The 22,208-nt window shown below is 41.7% G+C and overlaps 1 protein-coding gene across 1 annotated transcript in view; it reads right to left on the reverse strand.

The window, feature by feature from the left end:
• Positions 1-2,187: 2,187 nt before the first annotated feature.
• Positions 2,188-22,208, reverse strand: part of LOC142968102 (protein phosphatase 1 regulatory subunit 37) — a 67,346-nt gene continuing 47,325 nt past the window's right edge. The window contains exon 12 of the mRNA XM_076107851.1: positions 2,188-3,514. Within this exon, the coding sequence (XP_075963966.1) occupies positions 3,380-3,514 (135 nt within the window). The 3' untranslated portion in view covers positions 2,188-3,379. The remainder of the gene's footprint in view (positions 3,515-22,208) is intronic.

The following is a 22,208-nucleotide window of genomic DNA, read 5'->3' on the forward strand; positions in this document are numbered from 1 at the left end:
AAAGCACCATGCCACTGCTTCCACCTGCCAGACTATAGGCCTGTAGAGCAGTGTTTTCAACCTTTTCTGAGCCGCGGCACATTTTTTACATTAAAAAGATCCCGCGGCACACCAACAACCAAAAACGTTACAAAATGACACCTTTTAGCATAATACAGCATATATGCCAGGGGTGTCAAACTCAATCCCAGGGAGGGACAAAATAAGAAATTGGGACTACGTTGAGGGCCAAATAGAGTCACCATTTAATAAACAGGATAGAAGGGATATTGGACAAAGTGCAAAAAGAATACATGTTTAGGTAGGCTACATTATTTTCTGCATACGTACCAGAGCCAGATGTCTGGCATCTTTTCTTGGCTGCCAGTTCATTAATATCTGGGGTTAGGTTCTGTGGAAACCCTTAAGATGGAGTGAAGGTGTGCATCAGTGAGACTCCTGTGTGGGTTTTTGTTCATCTTCATCACAGAGAAAAACTGCTCACACAGGTATGTGCTTCCAAACATGCAGAGCATTTGAGCAGCATGTAGGCAGAGTTAAGGCATCGTTTCAGGGGTGAAGCTTGGAAACTGTGCAGCGCCCTCAGAGTCATACTTTGCCTTGAGTGTCATTACACTGGAGGTCTATCAGCTCCACAGGTGCTCTTTCCACCTCAACTGCAAACGGATTGCTGAGCAGTTCAAATTTACATTTCTGAGCTGCAAAGTCGGCAAATCACCGAGTGAACTCTGTGCCAAGTGCACCCAGTTATCAGCAAACTGCGCAGTCAGGAACACAGCGGTGGAGATTTTTACTGCTTCATACATGTCTGTGATCACACGTCCCCGTCCCTGAAGCTGGAGTTTTAGCGCAGTGAGATGCTTCGTTATGTTGCCCAAAAAGCCAGCTAACATCGCCACTTTTCGTCCCGGAGCTCTGTGGTGTGCTTTGATATGTGATATTTTCTGGCGGGGCGTTGTACCGAGGGCCGGATATATGTCTCTAAATGTGTTGATCCTTACTAGGCTTTTCATCTGGGTTATTTTGTCCAGGGCCCAGTTCAGAGTCTGCATTTTTGCTTTTCCTTTTCAAATATTTCTCCATCGCTGTTCGTTTTGTCACCGCAACCTCTCCCGCACGTCATTCCATTCTACTGCCCTGAATTAACAAGGTCATTATTGCGCTACCTACTGCCACCTACTGGCACGGAAGAGTACTATATTGCAGCTCAGACGCTCAACAATGGCAAAGTATTTGCAACAACTAAATAATATTTTATTGGACTCATTAAGTGAAATTGGACATTTTCCCACGGCACAGACGATCTCTCACGGCACACTGGTGTGCCGCGGCACAGCGGTTGAAAATCACTGCTGTAGAGGACCTGAGCCAAACCCAAAACTGTTATAAACATTGTTCTATTATAATAATAATGAAGTGACGCCTGCCAGGGTCAGGTCAGGCAGTCGACATGGAATACTATTGGCACTTTATTTCATCTGCCGGTGCTCAGTCTGCCTGCTAGCACACTGCTCACTTGAAAGCTAACTGTCACTTGTGGCTGCAGTGCAAGGCTCTGACTCTAGCGTCCCCTTTTGGCGGGAAGGTATCATCGTTAAAGATTGGAATGAAGTTTGGCACAATGAAACACTAATGAAGGGCAAAGCAGGGAGTGACGAGGTCAGAGCCTGGACGCCATACATTCAATCTAATCTAATCTATTCTATTCAAGGTGAGTTAACTTTCTTAAGGCGACAACATTATCAGTTCAACTATTTTGTTGACTATTATTTTGCTGTGACATCTTCTCAGTGAACATCCCGTTCAACGAAACAGATCACGTTTCTGTTTGACCAATCACATACGTTTATAATGATGGGTCGTGGAAGTCCGTGTGGAGGACGGGGGGGGGGGGGGGGGGGGGGGGGGGGGGGGGGGGGTGGATGGGTCAAATGAACACGGGACTTCATTTGAGTCTTGTGTAAAACCAAAAGTCATCATTCACTTATTTGAATTCATGTCCGTAGCTTCAATAAGTCACGGTGTCGTTTTCTAAACCTGACCAAGTATAGTTTTGTTGCATTTTTTTTGTTTCGTTTCAATTTACACCGTTAACAACACGTCAACATGTACGACATTAAGAATGCACTTTAGTTGTATAAAAACGTAATTCTGTAGGAGACAGAGTTGCAGTATGTCTGATCTCACAGTAGCATTTAAAACATTACATAATTCCTTTTGGAAGACACAGGGTTTTAGAGTTTCTCTCCAATATTTGCTTGTCTAAACCTGAAGTTATGATTCTTTTTTTTTTTATTGGTCAGTTACCTTCTTCAGTAGCTCCTTATATGGATCAATATGTACATATGACTCACATAATGATCACAGAGGCAGTGTAGAGTTTCATATGAGGTTTAATTTCATCATAAACACTAGATAACAGGTGTAACAGTTGTGTTGAAGCGTACTCTCTCTGAGTCTCATTAAGAATGCTGTGACCTCCTTCTCAGGAGTTCAACTTGCCAAGTTTGAACTCCTAAAAACGTGAGTGTGTGTTGAGAAAAGGCCTATAGTTTCACTAGATGGACAACAATAAGCAGCAAACCACTGATAATAACTGAAAACATCCCACAATGCATCCTGTGTGTGGACAGCCCGGCCTGTCTCACAGCAGTGTGAACAGACTTGCTGACAGACAGACCTCTGTGTTTACTGTCTCTATGTGCACCGTGCTCAATTGTTTCACTTTGTGTTGCTGTTGAACGTCTGCCTACCACTGCTTCTCAGCTGATTAATGCAGATGGAACTTGGCTGAGTTCATGGCTGCTACCTCTGTCAGAGTAATGACGCTACATCCCGACACACACACACACACACACACACCTCCGAGGAGTGTCCCGTAATGCATCACTGTGAACATTAAGTGATGATGGAACACAAGCAAACAGGGATTTGCTACGCAGACACACAGACACACGCACACAAGTAGAGCTCCAGTGTGAGTGTTGTAGGGAGAGGAGGGGGAGTTCAGGGGGTAGGGGGTGGGGGTAGGGGGGGAGCAGTTCTCTTCATTTCTAGGTGATTCACGATTGAAGTGGGCTCGCAAAATTGCTTTATGGAAAGTGGCGAGCGGCTCGGCGGGAACATTAGGCGGGAAGCAGCGGGGAGGCCGGCGTTTCATTAGGGAGCTCCACTCCGCCTTTATTACCCGGATTTGGAGTTTTATGGTTATCATTATTTGCGATAGAATTATTATTCGCATATATCTGCTAGTCAGCTGTTTGGGTTTGGGAGACTGGGACCTAGCGTCTGTGTGACTGAATCCATGAGTGCTTTCTGAGGTGATCTGTACAAGGTTAGCTTTTTTTCCTCCTGTGTGTGTGTGTGTGTGTGTGTGAGCTCAGGTCGTAGTCACGCTGTCTGCTCGTAAAGGCCCAGAGATGTCCGCGGCGAGGAGGGAGCGGCTGGCATTAGCGAGGCAGTGCTGGGTGATCTCTGACTGGAGCCTCGTCTGAGTCTCCATCAGAAACTCGTCCTGTTGATCAGACACAAAAATACAACCATCACAACCAGCCACCAGCATCAATGTCAAGAAACCGACTTGTGCAAGAAAAGTGCAGGAGTTGGAGGTTGAAGCCAGAAGTGGGTCTGTAAACTGGGATCGATGTTTAAAGGTCATAATTACACAACTGTATTATACAGTAAAACATAAAATGATCCCACGCGGTTTGGTATACATATTTTATATATATAAGAAAAAAGGAAGGGCACTGGTATTGGACTGGTAGCCCGAGGTGAGAGATCAGAATAGGTATTGGGAGAGTAAAACGTCTTACTGTTAAAAACACGTCAGATCGTCTGACTGTTTCTTGATGATGTCACTTTTTATCCCCAGAAGTCAATTCACTTTTAAGAGGTCGTTCACATGTTGCGTCTAAAAATGGGTGGAAAACGCCGGCCTTTCATCCAAGGTGCTCGGCGGGGTTGCGCTACTGTCACGCCTGTCGTTACTAAGCAACCAAAACCTGTGCCCTGTGATAACGATGATGGCATAAGGATGATAGTAAAACCCTGAACAGTCCTTCACTAAAATGATTCACTTCTCCTCCATTTATTTACCGTAGAATGATATTCACTGAAGAAAGAAAGCATATCTGCCAGAGCACAGTCTGAAGTAGAGATGGTAATAATTAACCCTGTAATCATGCTATCAGTTCAGCAGCAAAAAGAAATAGAATATGAAAGAGGTGAATGAAACACAAAGGAGCGGCTTGTCAATTCAAAGGAGAATGACTGATCCACCTCAAAGGTCAGCCCACCTTAAGTGCGTTTGAGTCGGAGTTGTTGCTAACTCCGGGGCTAACCCCTGCACTAATCATCAACTGGCTGACAAGCAACAAATGGGAACTTGGCTTGAGTCTTGAGGAGTTTGTAGTATTTATTCAGTGACAAAATAAACTGTACACACTGCAGTGCTACGTTCACGGCTTTAACTGCTGATAGTTACTGCTGACTTCATACTCATCATCACACACGCTCTCTCTATGGGTGAACTGGTGACTGCCTGTTTTGTGTATTCACTGCAGCTGGCGTTAAATGATGGATTAAACCTGTTTTTGCATCGGGTTATCGCTGCAGCTGGGCCCAACTGACGAGCTCACGTTGCTATAAACGGTTTAGGTGCGGTCGTATCGGAGTACGAGTACATGAGCACAATACCCGATACTGGAATCGGTATTGGTGCATCCCTTAGTATAATGTTATTATTACCAAAAATGCTATGATGGCAGAAACTCTGAAAATAAGACCTAAGTGTTGTTCTTAGTAAAGGTCATTGTGTCATTAAAATCCAAAGGTTCATCCCACTGGGAGCATGAATATGCTCAGAAACTGTTATCACATTATAAATCCTCTTTAAAATTTTGGCACTTGGGAAAAGCTAATCAAATGTCTAAAAATGAAAGGGCTCATCTCCTGGTGAGAATTATATGTACTGGCCATTATATTTGTTATATTTCTTAGTCAGTTCTTTTGGACATTTTCACCAAAAGTTACAAAATCTTCCCCCCCAGCAGATCTCATAATGTCTAAATCGGGTCCTATGGCCAACCCCTGCGTCTATCAATTAAAATCAAAAATGCACATTTCCATATGATTTCAGCAACATTAATTGTCAAAAGATACTTTCAACAGACACATAGAACTTGTATGAAACTTTATTGGAAAACAAATAGCTATCTTTACCATAACTTGAATTAGTCCGAGCACACAATTAACCTACAATGAGACTAAATCGTTTGAATACAATAAATAAAAAGTGCCTCTTTCAGAGGAAGTGCAAACAAAGCTTTGCCCCTTTTTTTCTTCTTCCTTTCCTAGAGAGAGAAATGGGCCTGTGACTGCCCTGCCAGTGTTGCCTTAATTGGAGTTAGTGCCACTCTCATGTACTTGGTTTTAACAATGTTCATAGCAGAGGAAGTCACACAAACTCACATTTATAAGTTGATCCAAACATGGCCGTGTAGTGCTACTTTGGTTAGACCAGGGTAAACAGTCTCAGACACAGAACAAGACTGTGGCCCACCATTTTGGTGATGCTGGTGCTGGAGGAAAGGTCGTGGAATCATTGAAATCATTATAACTAATCCTCTGGGGAGCATGAATGTCACACGGTCTGACTGACATCGCCACCCTAATGCGTGGCTGCTCACGGGGTAAAACTCTGCCCTGAGATCTTCTTACACCTCGGACCTCATTAATCCGCGATGCCCATTTCACTCCAACAGTTCCTTTGTGACTGTATGTCGTAATATACTTGTATGGTTCCCTCTTTACCTCAACCTGCTTTACCTGCTCATCTTCAGTTAGTGATTTATACATTTGGAAAAGCTTGACAGAATGTCCCTTAGTGTAAACTTACACTCCAGTCACTCACAGACAAGAAAAGATAAACACATCCGAATAACATAGAAAGGCTGCATCATTTAGGAGGACAAGAGGGTCAGTGCATGAAGTACAAGAAAAGAGGAGACGTGACAGAAGGAATGAAAGGGTGGAGAATAAAAAGGACAGAGCAGAGGACAGACAGTGTGCTGACTCCTGGCTCGCTGCTGGTCGCCAGAATCACTGATGCACTTTCCCGCCTCATAAATTATCGCTATGATGACGGGTGTGATGCTGTCAGGAAAACCCAGCATCCCAAAAAGCAACAGTCAACCAGCCAGCCTCTGTTACTCCTGTCATCACTCTCTGCTTTGTCTTTTTAAACACATGGAAATAGATTATGACGCCAAAACCAACAATTTAAAAAACAATCCATTTACGACAGTCAAAAATGCTGTTAGCAAAAGGAGAGAAGCCTCAGGAGTGAAAAACAAGTGCCACCGTCATTGAAACACCTTTCAATCAAGAAAGCAGCCTGAAACATGATTCCTATATCCATATTTTCTATATAAGAATATAATTTATCATAGTTTCTATGATAATAAAGAGAAAAATAACGTGAAAGAGGTCACAAGTTTTGTAGGCAGGATTAAAGAACTTAAATAACTTCCAACCCGTTCTCATTCCCCAAAAACACATCGCTTGGTTTAGGCATCAAAACTACTCGGTGAGGTTAAGTAAAAGATTGTGTTTTGAGTTATGTAAGTTAAGTTATTACGTAACATGCTTACGTAACTTAAAATAAGTCAACAGCAGCCATCAGTTTGTTTGACCCATCCATCCATCCCATCCTCCTCCATACACACACTTTGTCTCTTTGTATACTACCTCATCTGACTTCCTGGAGCAGTTGCTAATAGTGGGTTTACGTTGGAGTTGAAGCCCATACAGACGCTAAAGGGTGCCTTGTGTGTCGGCGTCAGACGCAGAGGGCCGTGACAAAACGTCGGTATTTGACGCCCTGAGAATGAGAACAGGATGTGACTTCCTATGCCAGAGCTAGAAGACGAAAATGGAATCAATGGAGCTGCAAAGACTGATATTGATCGACTTCAAGAAACCACAACACTTAAATCTGAATATTCCTTTGAATGTTGAGAAAACTGTTAATTTCCTAGCCAAAACCTAACTAGGCTAATGGTAGCACAATATTACACTGAAGCTAAAAGGAAGATGAATATTGGAATACCGGACCGAGGCCCAATCCACAATAACTGCTCATGTTACAGCTTGATGTGGAAATAGAAATGCGTTTGCTAACATACCGGCTATAATAACTTAAAGTTATAATGTTGTGCTTTGGTCTCACAACCAACCTCCACCCTGCAGCTTTAAAGTGAAACAGAAGAAGAGGGACCACAGCTTTGCAACTTGCTCTGCAACAAACAAACTAATATTCACCGTATTAAAACATAAAGACGGGAAATTTAAAGGAACAAAAGATACATTCTAAAAATTGGAGCTGCATTCAAATATGGATCCCAGGAACAGTAGTTGTTGCTAATGGGGATCCTAACAAACAAACAATAAACAAACAAACATTGATTCCATATTCTACGATAGTGGCTCCCGACCTTTTTGGCTTGTGTAGCCATAAAATGAAGCAATGTCTATTACTAACCCACTCAAATAATTAAATTTGAATTCTTCTTAGAAGAAGACTTAAGTAAAAAAAATAAAAACTAAGAAAAAAGGCATCCAGTGACCCCTCAGATTTATTCTGCGACCTCGGTGGGGGTCCCGACCCACATGTTGCAAAACACTGCCATATTCCCTTTGTGTCATTAATAATAATTTACTATTTCTAAGAAGTCATGAAACCGCTCTAGCTGAAATTAACCTTCTCAAGAAACAAACTATCAACTTTGAAGCTGCTGCATGATCTTCTCTTTTCTCCTCCCTCCCTCCTTTCTGTTCACCTCCCCCTCCTCCTCCCCTTCCTCCTTAATCCCTCCTCCCTCCCTCCTCTCTGCAGCAGAGCAGTTAATAAAGAGATTGATTATCGGCCTGTCAGGAAGTGACAGTTGGACAGGGCTGCTCTGCGTGAATGACAGAGGGCACGCTCACCACGCAGCAGCCCGCCTGACACACACACGCACACACACACACACACACACACACACACACACACATACACACACACACCTTTGCCAACACCGGGGGTAGATGAGGTGGTGGAGGAGGAAGATGTGGGGGGCTGGATGGGTGAGAGGCAGGCATGTGGAGAACAGCAATGCAACCTTCTGCTGGTGGAAGTTGGGAAGTGTGTGTGTGTGTGTGTGTGTGTGTGTGTGTGTGTGTGTGTGTGTGTGTAGAAGTGTTTGTGGTGGTGGTGTGGTGGTGGTGGTGGTGGTGGTGGGGGGGGGGGGGGTCAGAGTTCACAGCCACTGCCTTCTGGAGAGAGAGGAAGAGGGATGCCAATGACACTACACACGGGAGTCAAAGAGGTCAAAAGAGACTCAGGAACACACAGTCCCTCTCTCTCTCTCTCTCTCTCTCTCTCTCTCTCACACACACACACACACACATGCTGCTGTGTATCTGTGAGCATACTGTACAAACACACACACAGACGACAAAAAAAAACCAGGATACACTTACATCCTGTACCAGCACACACTCAGGTACACTGGTAAGTGACAGTGGGTAACCACAACACTTCAAACACAAAAGGTAAAGCTATACTAAGACATTTTAAGGCCACCAAAAATGTTACAATTAACTTTCATGAAGTGAAAACTCACTGTGAAAGGGTTAAAGTTGTAAGATGAAAACACAGACAACACCTAGAACAAACAACGCTGACCTGTCAATCACCATGTAGCCCTGCCCTAAAGCATCCCCTGCTTTACAGTCTGTTTGACTCTAAATGGACCATAATGTACTAAATGAACATCATGCTGTATTGAAGAAGACTTGAAACTAGAGATTGAGACCATAAACTCATGTTTACAATGTTTACTGAGGTAATAAATCAAGTGAGAAGTAGTCATTTTCTCATAGACTTCTATACGACCAGAGGAGTCGCCCCCTGATGGACATTAGAGAGAATGCAGGTTAAAGGCACTACCGCATTGGCTTCACTTTTCAGACCCGGAGGTTGCCGCCTGGTCTGTCCACACCAAACCACCAGGGATAGCTCGGAGCTGTGAGGTAGATTTGGTGTAGTGGCCCAAGTGGACCAAAAGGATGTTTCCCTATACCTTTACACAATCATTATAAACATTTTTTTAAAAACCGACAAAACAACGGCTACGTTTTTCGCAGTGCCTGAAATAATCTGAAGTGACTCTTAGAAGTACCAGTCTGAGAGAAGGACTCTAATGCTCATGTTAGGGGCCAAACATTTGGAAGGCCAAATTACTTTTTGGATACACGCATCTGGTGAGCAGCTGTCACTGGAATGAATGGAGCACCATATAGAGACATTTCATCGAGTTCTTTCAGTACGGGTGGATGGGTCAAAAGACACAGGACATCCATCCAGGAGACCGCTCACCATTTTATTTAAAATGTTGCTGCAACCTTAACCCAAACCTCACATGCATAAGCTAATGTTACCCTGTCTGAACCCTACAGGTTGGTGAAGCTGGGGGACCAGTGGTATGTCCTCAAAAGGGAGGTGAGTCCCCATAATGTGTGTGAACTAATTTCATGCTATTAGTACACAAGTACACTCCCACACAATGCATACTTGCACAAACAATGTAAACATACTTGGCCTTCTGTGACATCAGCGCCAACTGGTACTGTAAAAGAAGGCCTTCCACCATTCCACCTCTTCCATAACCACTAATTACTCCCACTCTGTGATCACATTTCACAGGAAAAAAGCTAACATTTGACAAAAATTTGTATAATTATAATGTATTTTTATTTTTTAATAACTGTGTAACATAGTAATTTAACGTGAATATTTTTTCTTATCCTTTTAATCAACTTGTGAACCCTCATATTTAACCCTCAGTGTTACTCGATGCTGTGATTGGGAACCTGTTGACTGACGCATTATTAATAGTTGTTTGAATAGGATTTGTTGACAATAATAATAATAAATATTATCATTTAATTTGGAAATTTGACTATTCCTCATCAGTGTTTTTGTAAAATGTATATGGCTAGCAGAGAAAAAAGGAGATCTGTTTGAATATCTACAACTCCATACGCCTGATGTAGATCATGTGATATGATGACACTGGACCTTGTGGTGAGACTGCTTTCAGCGGCTGTTCTGAGGTCAATAAACTTCAAACCTCGGAATGTAACAACTAATTGACTTTTTTTTTTTTGCATATTTCTAAATTCTTATCGGTTCCGAAAAAAATTCCCAAAGTCTGAACTGTCAGGTTCATGTAATACATGTTTTTTTTTAAATATGCTTAAGTGTGGCAATATTTACAGGGCAAAGGTTTGAATTATTAAGGGGAATATGCATATTAATTCATCTTTAAAATATATATATATATGTCATTTTTAATTTTCTGTTTATTTTTCTTAATCATGTTGTGTTTAAAAAAATGTTTTAATCTAATCTACAAATTAATTTATAACCATCCATTTAGTGCTGAATTCAACTGAACTCATTTGGCCTTTCAGTGCAAAAAGTACAGCTGGAGAAACGCATTAAAAAAATTATTGACAATAAAAATAATACATTTTTCCATGAAGAAGTGTATTTGACAAGCGGCCGGTCATTGTTTATGTGTTCCACTTTCTCAAAATGTTGGATTGCTATTAATGATATCTTGGTGTCTGATTCCTTCTTGTACATTTTGATGTGTAAAATTGCTCCACATCTCATGGGAATGTGCTGCTGTAATATGTTACAACACAGGAGAGAGGTGCCAGACTTTCAGCACAGCAAAACTCATTCACTGATCCCACAAACACACACACACTGCGTCGCTTAATCCACACTGCTTTTTTTATTGTTGCACTTGATCAGCGAGTGGAACAATCAATACCTCTAGACTGAGTAGGTGGACTGCTGAGCCTCGTATCAAGATGTTTTGGTTTTTTTACCCCTCCCCATCTTTCACACCCAGAGAGAGGGAATAAGAGAGGGGGAGGAGGAGGAGGAGGAGGAGGAGGAGACGCAGATGGACAAGTGCTTTTACAGCTGAGTCTTCCTCTGGCTCGGTGCCACGGCCACAGACTCTCTTTGTTTGCCCGGCTACTAAACTAATAGAGATAAAGGCAGGTTCCTGCTGGCCCTGAATTAGAAAATCATTAAGGAGTATAAACACACACGGGAGCACACACACACACACACACACACACACACACACACACACACACACACACACACACACACACACACACACAAACACAGACACACACACACACACGCACACACACACACAAACACAGACACACACTTCCACACTGGCTGTCAGTGCTGACATTCCAAACAAACTCTTTCCCGATGCCAGGGGGAACTCCTTTTTCATTTGTAACCAAACAATTACTTCTTTATCCACGTCCTCCTCCATTTTCTGCCATGTCAAACGGCTCCATTTGACTGGTTGGTACATATAGGTATGTGTGTGTTTTCATTCATTATATTACTATATAACAACCCGTTCTCATTCCCACGTTGTCACACACGGCGGCTTGGTCGGATCTCCTTGGTGTCACTTAGGTTTAGCCAACCAAACTAAAAAGATTGTGTTGAAATAAATATGTTGTTAGTCGGTTTACTTTACGTTAAGTACCTGTTACTAAGTACTTAATAAAGTATTCTTAGTTACAGTTAATACACTGATTATAGGGAGTTTATATGTAGCAACATCATCATGCAGAAACCTGCGTCAGGTCACGTGGGAAAACGTCTTAAGAAGGGCTTGGTTAGATGCTAAAACATAAGTACTTTAACCATAATTTGAATTTTTGGATTCAATCACTACTAAGACTACTGGGAAGCTACAGCAAAAAGATAATAGTAACAATAAACTCTGAAGATGTACTCATCATATTAAAAGGATGAGCACTTGTTCAGCAGAATGACCTCGTTTAGAGGATCACTATTGGTAGTTGTGGTTGCCGGTAGCTCTGGAGAGAGGTTTCACGCTCGTGGCCCCTTCGACCAGAATCTCGTGTCCCCATCAGAGAGTTTCTGAATGGTGGTGCTCAGTGTGTTTCTGCTGCCTTCCTGCTTGCTTATACATTCTGGGCAACATTGTGGAACCTCCTCTTTATATTCATATATAATTCAAAAGATGTTCTTCTTTCCTTCAATAATAACTACTTTAGTGATAAAACGGTATAATTCAGGCTTGTGAAATACGTTTGTCCCCAGAAGGAGAAGAATGAAATGATTCAAATCTCCATTCAGTCGATGTTCCCACAGTGTTACATGACAGGGAGAATACTGCTGAACCTTTATGTTGAATCTGTTTTCCACTCCAGAAAAGCGTCAGTGACCCTCAATCATCATTGAACCACAACGGTCTCCAAATATGGAGTCAGTCTGTTTTTCTTTGGGCCCTCTGCGGTCTACTCAGTGGTTACATGTGACAGCCCTCAGCATGTTCAGCTGGTATTTACTGCACTTGACACTAAAATGACTGCTGGTTTATTTTATTATAAATAATAATACTAACAATACAAATAATAATAATTATTATTATTATAATTCTTCTTCTTATTGTTATTACTGGATTATCATTACTGATGCATTGTCCTTTATGCAGCATTTTGATGTTGTAACTGGTTCTGGTGGGGCTAATGTTTACTGCTTTATCTGTAGTTAACAACACATCATATTTATAAATGGATCATAGGTTCTGCGGCTTATGTGCATTTTTAATATGCAGTATAATTAGTAACCAAAGTTATCAAAAACATGTAGTGCAGTAAAAAGTACAATATCTCTTTAAAGCAGCACGAAATAGAAATACACAAGTAAAGTACAAGTACCTGAAAACTGTACTTGAGTAAATGTACTTCAAAATCCTTCCACTGCATAACACGTGGTGGTGAGTCACAATCCACAGTGAGCGAGGACTTTAATTAGAAAAAGAAGAAGAAAAGGAAACGCAAGGAAAGGAATAGCAGAGGACTGCTCCTGACAGACAACAAGATGGCAGCAGAAGACAGCTAGAAGCCCAATGATCACGCGGGTGAGTGTTGATAGTGAGACATGGCACGTCAGGTACGCCTGGCCTTATTCTCTGCAGCTGTGGTCAATAGTGAACCCTAATTCAACTACAACACATCTGGGAGGTTCTGATTATGCCCCCTTCCTCCTCGCCTGATGTTTCCATGTGGGATCTCTCTCTCTCTCTCTCTCTCTCTCTCTCTCTCTCTCTCTCTCTCTCTCTCTAGTCCTCACATTAGTTAAGATGGCTGCACAGTGGCTGCCGGGAACGAGCGTTTTTAAAGCTCTCCGAGGTGCAGGCGGCTTAAACTGGCTCATTTGTTGGCTCTGCATTCTAGAAGACGACCCCGCAAATGGAGCCACGATCCAATCATTATTAGCTGGGAGGGGAAGAAACAACGGCCCCAATCTGTTGGCCCCGGCTCAGGACGGGCCGGTACGCTGACGCACACACACACACACACACACACACACACACACACACACACACTGTCAGAGTCAACACGGTCAGACGGAGGCTGCTACATGAGGAGGCGTGTGCTGAGTGAAGTCCTATTTTGATATCAGCGTGGGGATAAAGCGGTAGAGAGGGAAGAAGATGGTCTTTGTCGAACGCGAAAACATGTTCAGGTTCAAAGGCGGATCAATTTTAACATTTACACACACACACAAACACACACACGCGCGTGAAGCAAAACAATACCTGAGCCTAAACCAGGGCTCGCCGAGCATTAAAATGTGTTCATAAAAAAAAAAAAAAAAAAGAGAGAGGAAAACAGCATATGGAAGTCCCAGCAGAGGCATTCTTATTTCTATCTGTGAAAATTCATTACGCATTCTCACAATGAGTGTGTGTGAGAATTCGCCGTTTGTTCTGTCTCGGGCTAAACAAAGGCACATGTGCTCATTTTCAGAGCGGGACGCGGCGCGGCCCGATTTCAAAGGCACAACTTGAAAGACGACAGACAGCTATTTACAATATTTATACATTTAGGATGCTGATACTATGCATATTACATGTCTCTCTCCCACTCTGTGTGAGTGTGTGTGTGTGTGTGTGTGTGTGTGTGTGTGTGTGTGTGTGATTGAGAGACGACAACAGTGGGGAAGGGAGTCGCTGATGAAAAAAGGTTACTTTGGAAATTCTCTGATAATTGGTGCCTTAAAAGGAGCTCATTTTTAACTATGTCACCACGACTGCTCGATGACAATTAATCTGTTTGCGGCTGCTTCCTTGGCATCTGTGCCAATTACTTTATATGCTAATATATGTAAATGACATCTCAGATGCCAGTTTCAAGTGTTATGCGAGTGGCGTATTGTGTCTTTTTTATTTTTTTTTTAAAGTCATATTGTTGAGGCGAGTGCTTTATATTTGGAGGTGTAAGTTATTGATTTCCTCCCTGGCTCATAAACATTTACTCGCTCACATATGATACAGTTCAAATGAATTTCAGGATTTGTGTTTTTTTTTTCTTTTTCTAAATTCGTCTCTTGTCAGGCTGGAAAAGTCTTTAAATAAACTATTAATTGACACAAAAAGATAATTGCACAGTTTGTATGTATTAAATGAAGGCCCCGTGTCTTGTAGAGCAGTGTTCTGTCTTTACGGTCTGAAGAGCTGAGCACACTAACAATTTTCACAACGCACACATGTTCTACAAAAAAACAAGATACTAGATATTAAATCTAATTATGCAAAAAATGATGGTTCATTTGATACGGTTTTGGTCAGAGCGTCACTAAAAAAACAAACACAAGGGTCAAGTCTGAAGAGTCAACAATGTTTCAGTTTTTTCCCCAAAAATACATTAATTTATTTTCCTATATGTGTTACGAAATCCTTTAAGATCAAACTCCAGATATTAGCATAAGTCCAGTGTCTCAGGCCAGAGGTCAGAGGTCAACGCTTTATTTCATTTGGCTTTAATAAGCAGTAGGACAACACTTCACACCTCATACCACATTAAAATGATGCAAATATGAGGACAACAGTGTATTCATACATTATCAATGATTGTAACTCCTCCTATGAAGCTTCAATAACTGGTATATGAAGAGTTAATGACTGCTTCTGATATGATCACACACATCAACAAATCCTGTGTTATAAAGCGTTTATTAACCATGCAATTGGTTCACAGGCAGGTTGCAAGCTTTATAAATGTGTTCAATATGATGAATACTCATTTACAGCTACATTAAAGTAGTTAAGAGTTTTATGAATGTTAAATAGAGGAGTTAAAGTCAGGGGTTGAATCCCCGACAGAGCAAAGAAGACATTTGTCCGTGACCTTTGACCTTTATGTGGAAGTATATTATTGTAAAACAGATGAACAGATAACACTCTCAGAACGCACTCATCATTTTTGCAGTTATGTTCTCTTTTTTGCCGTGACACGATTTTCCACAATCGTCATAATTCAGTCAAATGGACAGAAATCGTTCACCGGGTGGATGTTGGGCTTACGTTTGATGGTCAGGAAGAAACATACAGTTTCTCAGCATGTATCCGTGTACATACCTGTGAATATATTCATACACAAAATGAATAGAGAAATAATACATTTTTAAAAAGTTGCCTAAATATTAAATAAAGCCTAAATAATTTGATGTCAGAAATGTCGGTTATTAAAAACAACAGATGTTCATATCGGCTGAGAAGCTTCAATACGTTTCCCTACAACAGAGAATCCCACCTTGACTCGGTGAGGTGTTCAATCCTCCCAGTGATGTGGTGGGATGCTTTGCATTCCCAAAGACTGCACATAGCAGCATTAAGTCAATCAGCCGCTGCTCTTACTGTACAACAAACCGAGGATTCACTTTCTCCTTTATTAGCCGAATAGCGCTGAGTAAATGCTAATGAATGCACTTTGAGCATATTCACAGAGCCCTTCTTCTCTTTCTATAAATGGCAGTAATTACCAGTCGACTGCTCTGAGATGCTCCTCTATTGTTCCTCCTCTTCCTCCTCTCTGTTCACTGCTGTCTGCAGCCTTCCATCACTCCGACTGAAGATGTCACTGTTGTATACCAAATATCTGCTCGCTGAAGTTCTGTGTGTGTGTGTGTGTGTTCATGTTCATCGGTGAGAAACAAAGCTATGTCGTATTTAAAGCGTTTGACTGTGAAGTTTTGACAATGCAGGGGGTACGACAGACAAAGAAAGAAATCCATTAGAATGAATCCAGCTGGCTGATCTTTAAATAAGAGATAAATGCATTATTGTAAACACAAATACAACAAAATTACATTTTTGAATTTGATTGTTGAGCATTTAAGATAAATGAGGTTAAAAGCGTAATTTTAAGCTATGAATCCAGTCGCTTTTTAAATTTTTTGTAATATTTTGCACCTTATTTAGTAATACATTTCCTGAAAATGACTTTTATTTTGTGTGTGGCATGCAGTACACACAGATTTAACATGGCCCATGAAAATACAAAAATAGTGATTCCAGTATTACTCCAGTGCTGAAGTATTCATTACAACAATTATGAAAATGACGCCTGGTGTTTGAGGAGTGGGAGGTGATGCCACGCTCTGTTTTAACATACACATGCATTGTTATCTGGCTTCACTGCAGTCTTCTTCGTACATATACACGTTTGGCTGTTTTTTTTCTTTTTTTTCTTTCTGGTAATTACGGCATCAACATATTTTGGAAGTTATGATTTGATAATTATATTGAGGTTCACCGGGAGAGAGAGAGAGACGATTAAAAAAAGAAAGAGTCAAAATAAGAGTCACAGGAATGAAAACAAGAGGCTGAACATGAGACGCTCCAAAAATGGTGTGTGAATAAAACATAAAGTATTCCTGTGACCCTGTGCGCACACACACACACACACACACACACACACACACACACACACACACACACACACACACACACACACACACACACACACACACACACACACACACTCACTCCTGCCAGTGTATTTGAGTAGATTTTATATGTGAGGAAACAGATTCAACAGGCTTTTTATTACCTTTGGAGACAGATTTTGCGTGTGCCTCGTCTTTTGTTAAATTGCTCTGTTTTTGTACCGCAGTTTGGTTGATGGCTTTCTACATAAACTTTATCTGCGGATGTTCAGGGAAGAGGTTAAACCAGTCTAGCATTTGAATTCATCAACAGCAACTTGGCTTGTAGCCTGGTTGATGTGGAGCTTGCACAAAGGGAATATTGAGACATTGATATTGATGATAGATATACTGATATTTGAATGAAAATCTAAATATGTATTGAACAGACAAATCTTAAAACGTTCATCCCAAATCACAGCTGTGTTCCCCACGGGGAGACCAGCTCACCAGTGACCAGATTGCAGATCACAACCAACTAAATCAAGACTTGACAAAACCAATAATAATCTCTAAATGACACGGTGACTATAATTGTTTTAGTGTGACATGACAAGAAATAAAGAATTCTAAAAATTTTAACATTCTCTGGGCAGTGAACCCAATTCCATTCAAATGCTTTCATTCGGCTGATGGGAGAAATAGTCCCCTTCCTGTTTGTTTGATTAAAATACAGTGAGCAGCTGTTTTAGGAAATTACTGAGCGCTTTCTGAAAATGTAACTACATATTTGTGAATGTCAGAAAGTAGGGAGGGATATAAAATATATAGAATAACAGCAATCATATCCATTTAAACAAATTCAATTACTTGTATATGAATAAACTAAAGATATCAAAACTGGTCTTTGACACATCGCTCGGTAATTATGGAGGATCTGGTTCAAGGCTCTTGTTAGTTCCAGTTAATATTATAATTTAGTGGTGCGTATTCACCAACAAATTTGCACTTGATTAAATTACAACCCATAAACACAGTAGACCTGGGACGTTGGGGCCTCCGTAGGATGTGGGTTACATTTCTTCATGTGGACCAGATTTGAAAGTGACTTCTGGTAAAAACTTCCCCAAACCTGGCCCGCACAAAATAATGATAATGTTTTCAAAAGAGCTCCAATCCAAACAGGAAACCAAAGACAATCACACCCGGTACAATTAAACCAGAGGACAATCATCCCAAATACGGCCAACCTGAGCAGACAAAGAGAGAACGACGAAAAAAAAGAAGTAAAAAAAGAATAGCACCACCTGATTTTGTCCTGCCAACACTCCCCATCTGCCTACAAAATAGACATTTAATCAGGATGCAGCACACGATTAGACATATTGACCTGCAGCAATATACAGATTGTATATTATTTTGATGCGGCCTGCGGCCCAGTTCTTGTATAAAATGGACCCATGACGACCTCTAGTCAGAGGTCTCGAAGCAGTTGCCCACTTTGCTGGTTGGTAATCCTCGGTCCTACTCGGAGATCTTGCTGAAGAGGTGGATAGTAGCAGATAGTGATACTCAATTATCTGTTTCAACGTAAATTTCACAATCGTGCATCTCCCCAACTAATGTTGTTTTGCACAGCATGGGAATGCTCGTTTTTGGAATCAAAGCCAGCAACTACTATCTTTATAAATGAGTTATTTTTTAACTTAACGTCTGTCACAGATTAGTTTCTTTCCAACAAAACAGACAAGTGCTCCACCGGTATACGTCGCTACTCCCTGACCTTAGACGGCCCGAGCTACCAGAACACACACCTACAAGCTGTCTGTTCCTCGCTCTCCTCTCCCCATCCTACCCTGTACTTATCAGGCTGTGTGACTTTCTAATCCCTCTCTTTAGCAGCGGTGTGTGAAAGCTAACACTCCTCCGTGTGATTACGGAGGGCCCTGGGCTGCTGATTATCTGGAGAGACCACCGCAGAGACCCCCGGCCATGCTCTTCCAAGCCAGCGCCACTTTAATTCTGCCTAATTGATCTTCACACTGTTAACTTTTCCCATAACTCCACACAGGTAGAACTCTATTTGATCCTTGTGGCTGCAGGAGATTTTTTTCCAGTTTTTTTTTTTAACTGGATGTTGTTGATGTTTTCTCTCTGTTTCTTTATATAAATTAATTGAAATGTGGAAGAATATTTTTGTGAAGTAACCACCCACATGAGTGGTGTGGCTCTATGGTCAGTTGGTCCAGACTGGGATATCTCAAAAACTGTCGGATGTATTGCCATGGAAGTTGGTATTCATGGTCCCAAGATGATAACTGCGGTCATTTCCTGACTTTTCATCTGGTGCCACCAAGAGGTGCACATTGGTGTTATTGGCTGGGTTGTCATGAAATACTGTATGTTTCAGACATTCATGGTCCCCTGAGGATGAATTGTAACAGCTCTGGTGATCAGGTCCGTCCAGTACTTTGGTTTATGACCAGCAAAACTAATTACACCGTTGTCAGTCAACAAACCATACTGCCTGTTTGGTGCTAATTAGCAAGTTTTGTGTCCGGACAGAACATGAGGCTCATTTTAGAGGTGGTGGGATTACATGGATAAGGCAGAGCTAATTTAGGCTAAGACGTTTCCAGCTGAAAATGTCTCATCATGATTGAAAGCTTTGTGAATCTGATTCATAAATGTATTGTTATGTGGACGAGAAAAAACGGAAGAGAGTCTGGAGGGAAACGACACAAATAACTGGAGTCCCTGAACACACACACACACACAGGCAAACTCTCACACACTGAGTCTGTGTCTTGCTGGCTTACAGCTACTGTCTGCACACTGTGTTCATTGGCATTGACACTAATTACACATCAGATTTGCAACACTGACGAGAGGTGGCTATTCGCTTCGCTATGGTGAGAAGGATAAACATTAATGCTAAACAGCAGCATTTAGCTCAAAGCACCATTGTGCCAGTTCAGCCTCAGAGAGAGTTTGTAGGTATTCTTCTGCAATTACTTGAAAAACTATTTAACTCTGAACCACAAATTTAAAACGAAGTGCACTTGTTTTTTTTCCAAAGCTTATTGAAGGATGTCCGAGGCTCGTCCCCTATGGTCATCCCCTTCACCATCACTGCCGAAGCTGTTTGGGTTTTTGTCTCCTCTTCAGCTCTTCCCTCAACGCCACCTCTCTGAGGCGTTTAATGACTCTGAGTGAGACGACAGCGGCCGTGGCGCTACCTGTGATTGGGTCTTTACACAGGTGAATATGCAATCCGGGGCTCGGTAAAAAGCCTCCAGGTCTGTGACATTTCCCAAATGGACTCCCTGAGGGCGAAACCCTGCCGACTGCCTCGCCATTACTTGTGTCTCTGTGTTGTCTATGAGAGCGGCTGAATTACAGATTGTTTTAAAAGTCATACTTCTCACGCTAAACAGATCGCCATCCCCCATATCTTGTTCACCGTGGCATTTAGTTCCCCGCTAAAATTGGAATACGGAAGGTTGGAATAAAAGGTTGACTTTTCAAAGGACTTTGGTGAATGTTTTCTCCTGTTTGGACAGAGCGAGAGGAGATGACAAGTGAGGAATCTGTATCATCAGCTGATAGCAGCTGTTATTCATCAGCACACAGCAATTATCTGATATAGTCATTAGTAAATATATGCAAATAGTTTTCATACATGTGTACTCGCGGCTTATGGGAGTATGTTGGTGTCTACCATATATCGTATACTAGAGTGTGTGTAAATGCAGAGGAGGGAGAGCCGGCCATCTCAGCAGATTGAGCTGAGCTGCCATATGTACGGAAATGTTTCAGGTGACAGCAGTCGCCCCCGACATGTTCTCCGAGGTCACCGTGTTGGTGCGGTGTGTTTGTGAGCGGACGGAATATAGGTCACCTACACCTTCGTCATGCCAGGTCATCTGTCAGAGAGCATCTTAATCACCGTTATTAACCACCAAGCCATCTGTCGTGATCTGTTCTCACACCACCTGGTGGAACGAGCCCTTAAATAGAGACCTGTGTTATTTTGTGTTTTATAAAATTTGGTTTCTTCCTTTTTTTAATTACTCGTGTTATTAAAGGCCTTTTTTGGGGCAGTTTTTGCTTTTATGACGCGATGGTCCAAAGACAGAGGATGTCGTATGTTGTACGGATTGTAGAACCTTCTGAGGCAAATTTGTGATATTGAGCAGCAAAAGTTTTGTCTCCATTTGTGGACTCCTGACCGTGTTCTGTCCACCTCCAGAGGGGCAAATCAGTGTTGTGCCGCCACAGGGAATGGAATCAACCCCAATGAGACACTATTCTGTAGTATTTAACAATGACTAAAACTATGGGATGGAAACTATGGTCATGTGGTAACAGGTCCTTGTTTATGGGGGGGGCGGGTGTTCGAAGATGATGTCTGGCCTCAAGGTGAATGTCCTCCTTGACCACTGACTCCAGGTGGATGACCTTTGACCTTTTGACCTCAGGGGATGCTGGTCTGGTGTCACACACACTCAATGTTAAATTCAAACACAAGTGATGTTGGCTTAGTTGTTCAAAACCCAGTCCCCAGAAAAAGATGCTGGCATTGTACGTTTCTGCAAACGACAGTATATGTTGAATGTCAAAATTTCCGAACCAAAAAACAAGTTTCATAAATGCCTTTATAACAGCCTCGTATCTCACTTACACAAGCACTCAATGCCACATGGTTATTGTGTTGAACAGATTGGAAAGGTTTAGGCAACACAACTTGGTTACGGTTAGAAAAAACATCATGGTTTGTCTTAAAATCATAACATAACTTAACTATGATAAATAAATAATAATTGCCTTTCGTGGACTGTCTTACGTAACGTTACCTAAAAAGCATAACAACGTTGCCTAATAAGCGCAGAGTCATCGTTTACTTTTGGTTTCACGTGGGACACGAATAGCCGTCTCCTGGGTGAACGTCCTGTGTTTGTTTGACCCATCCCTCTCCTCCTAAGTGAATTTTATCACTTGTTATACTAGTTATTATACCACCGAACTTTCAAAAACGCCGGCTTGATACACTCCTTCACTTGCTCTGCCGAACTTAAAAGCGTTGACATTCAATCTATCCGACGTTTGCATAAATCGTACAATGCCGACCTTTTTTCCTGGTGACTGGGCCGTTCTGGCTAGCTAGCTAGCTCATCCAGTTTACTATGACCACCTTTCAAATGATTCAAAATACTGTGAGCATTGTAACAGCTCTCACAATGTTAACGTTAATTCGATATTTTCAAACTCAGCGGGTACTACCAAAAATGTCACGGTTAGTGTTTCTCGATCTTTATTACTGTTCCATTGGAAATGGTATTGCATTTATATATTGCATTATGGTCTTATGTTG

Source organism: Anarhichas minor, unplaced genomic scaffold (genome assembly GCF_050575085.1).
Source record: "Anarhichas minor isolate MPS153535 unplaced genomic scaffold, ASM5057508v1 ptg000040l, whole genome shotgun sequence".
NCBI classification, from domain to species: domain Eukaryota; kingdom Metazoa; phylum Chordata; class Actinopteri; order Perciformes; family Anarhichadidae; genus Anarhichas; species Anarhichas minor.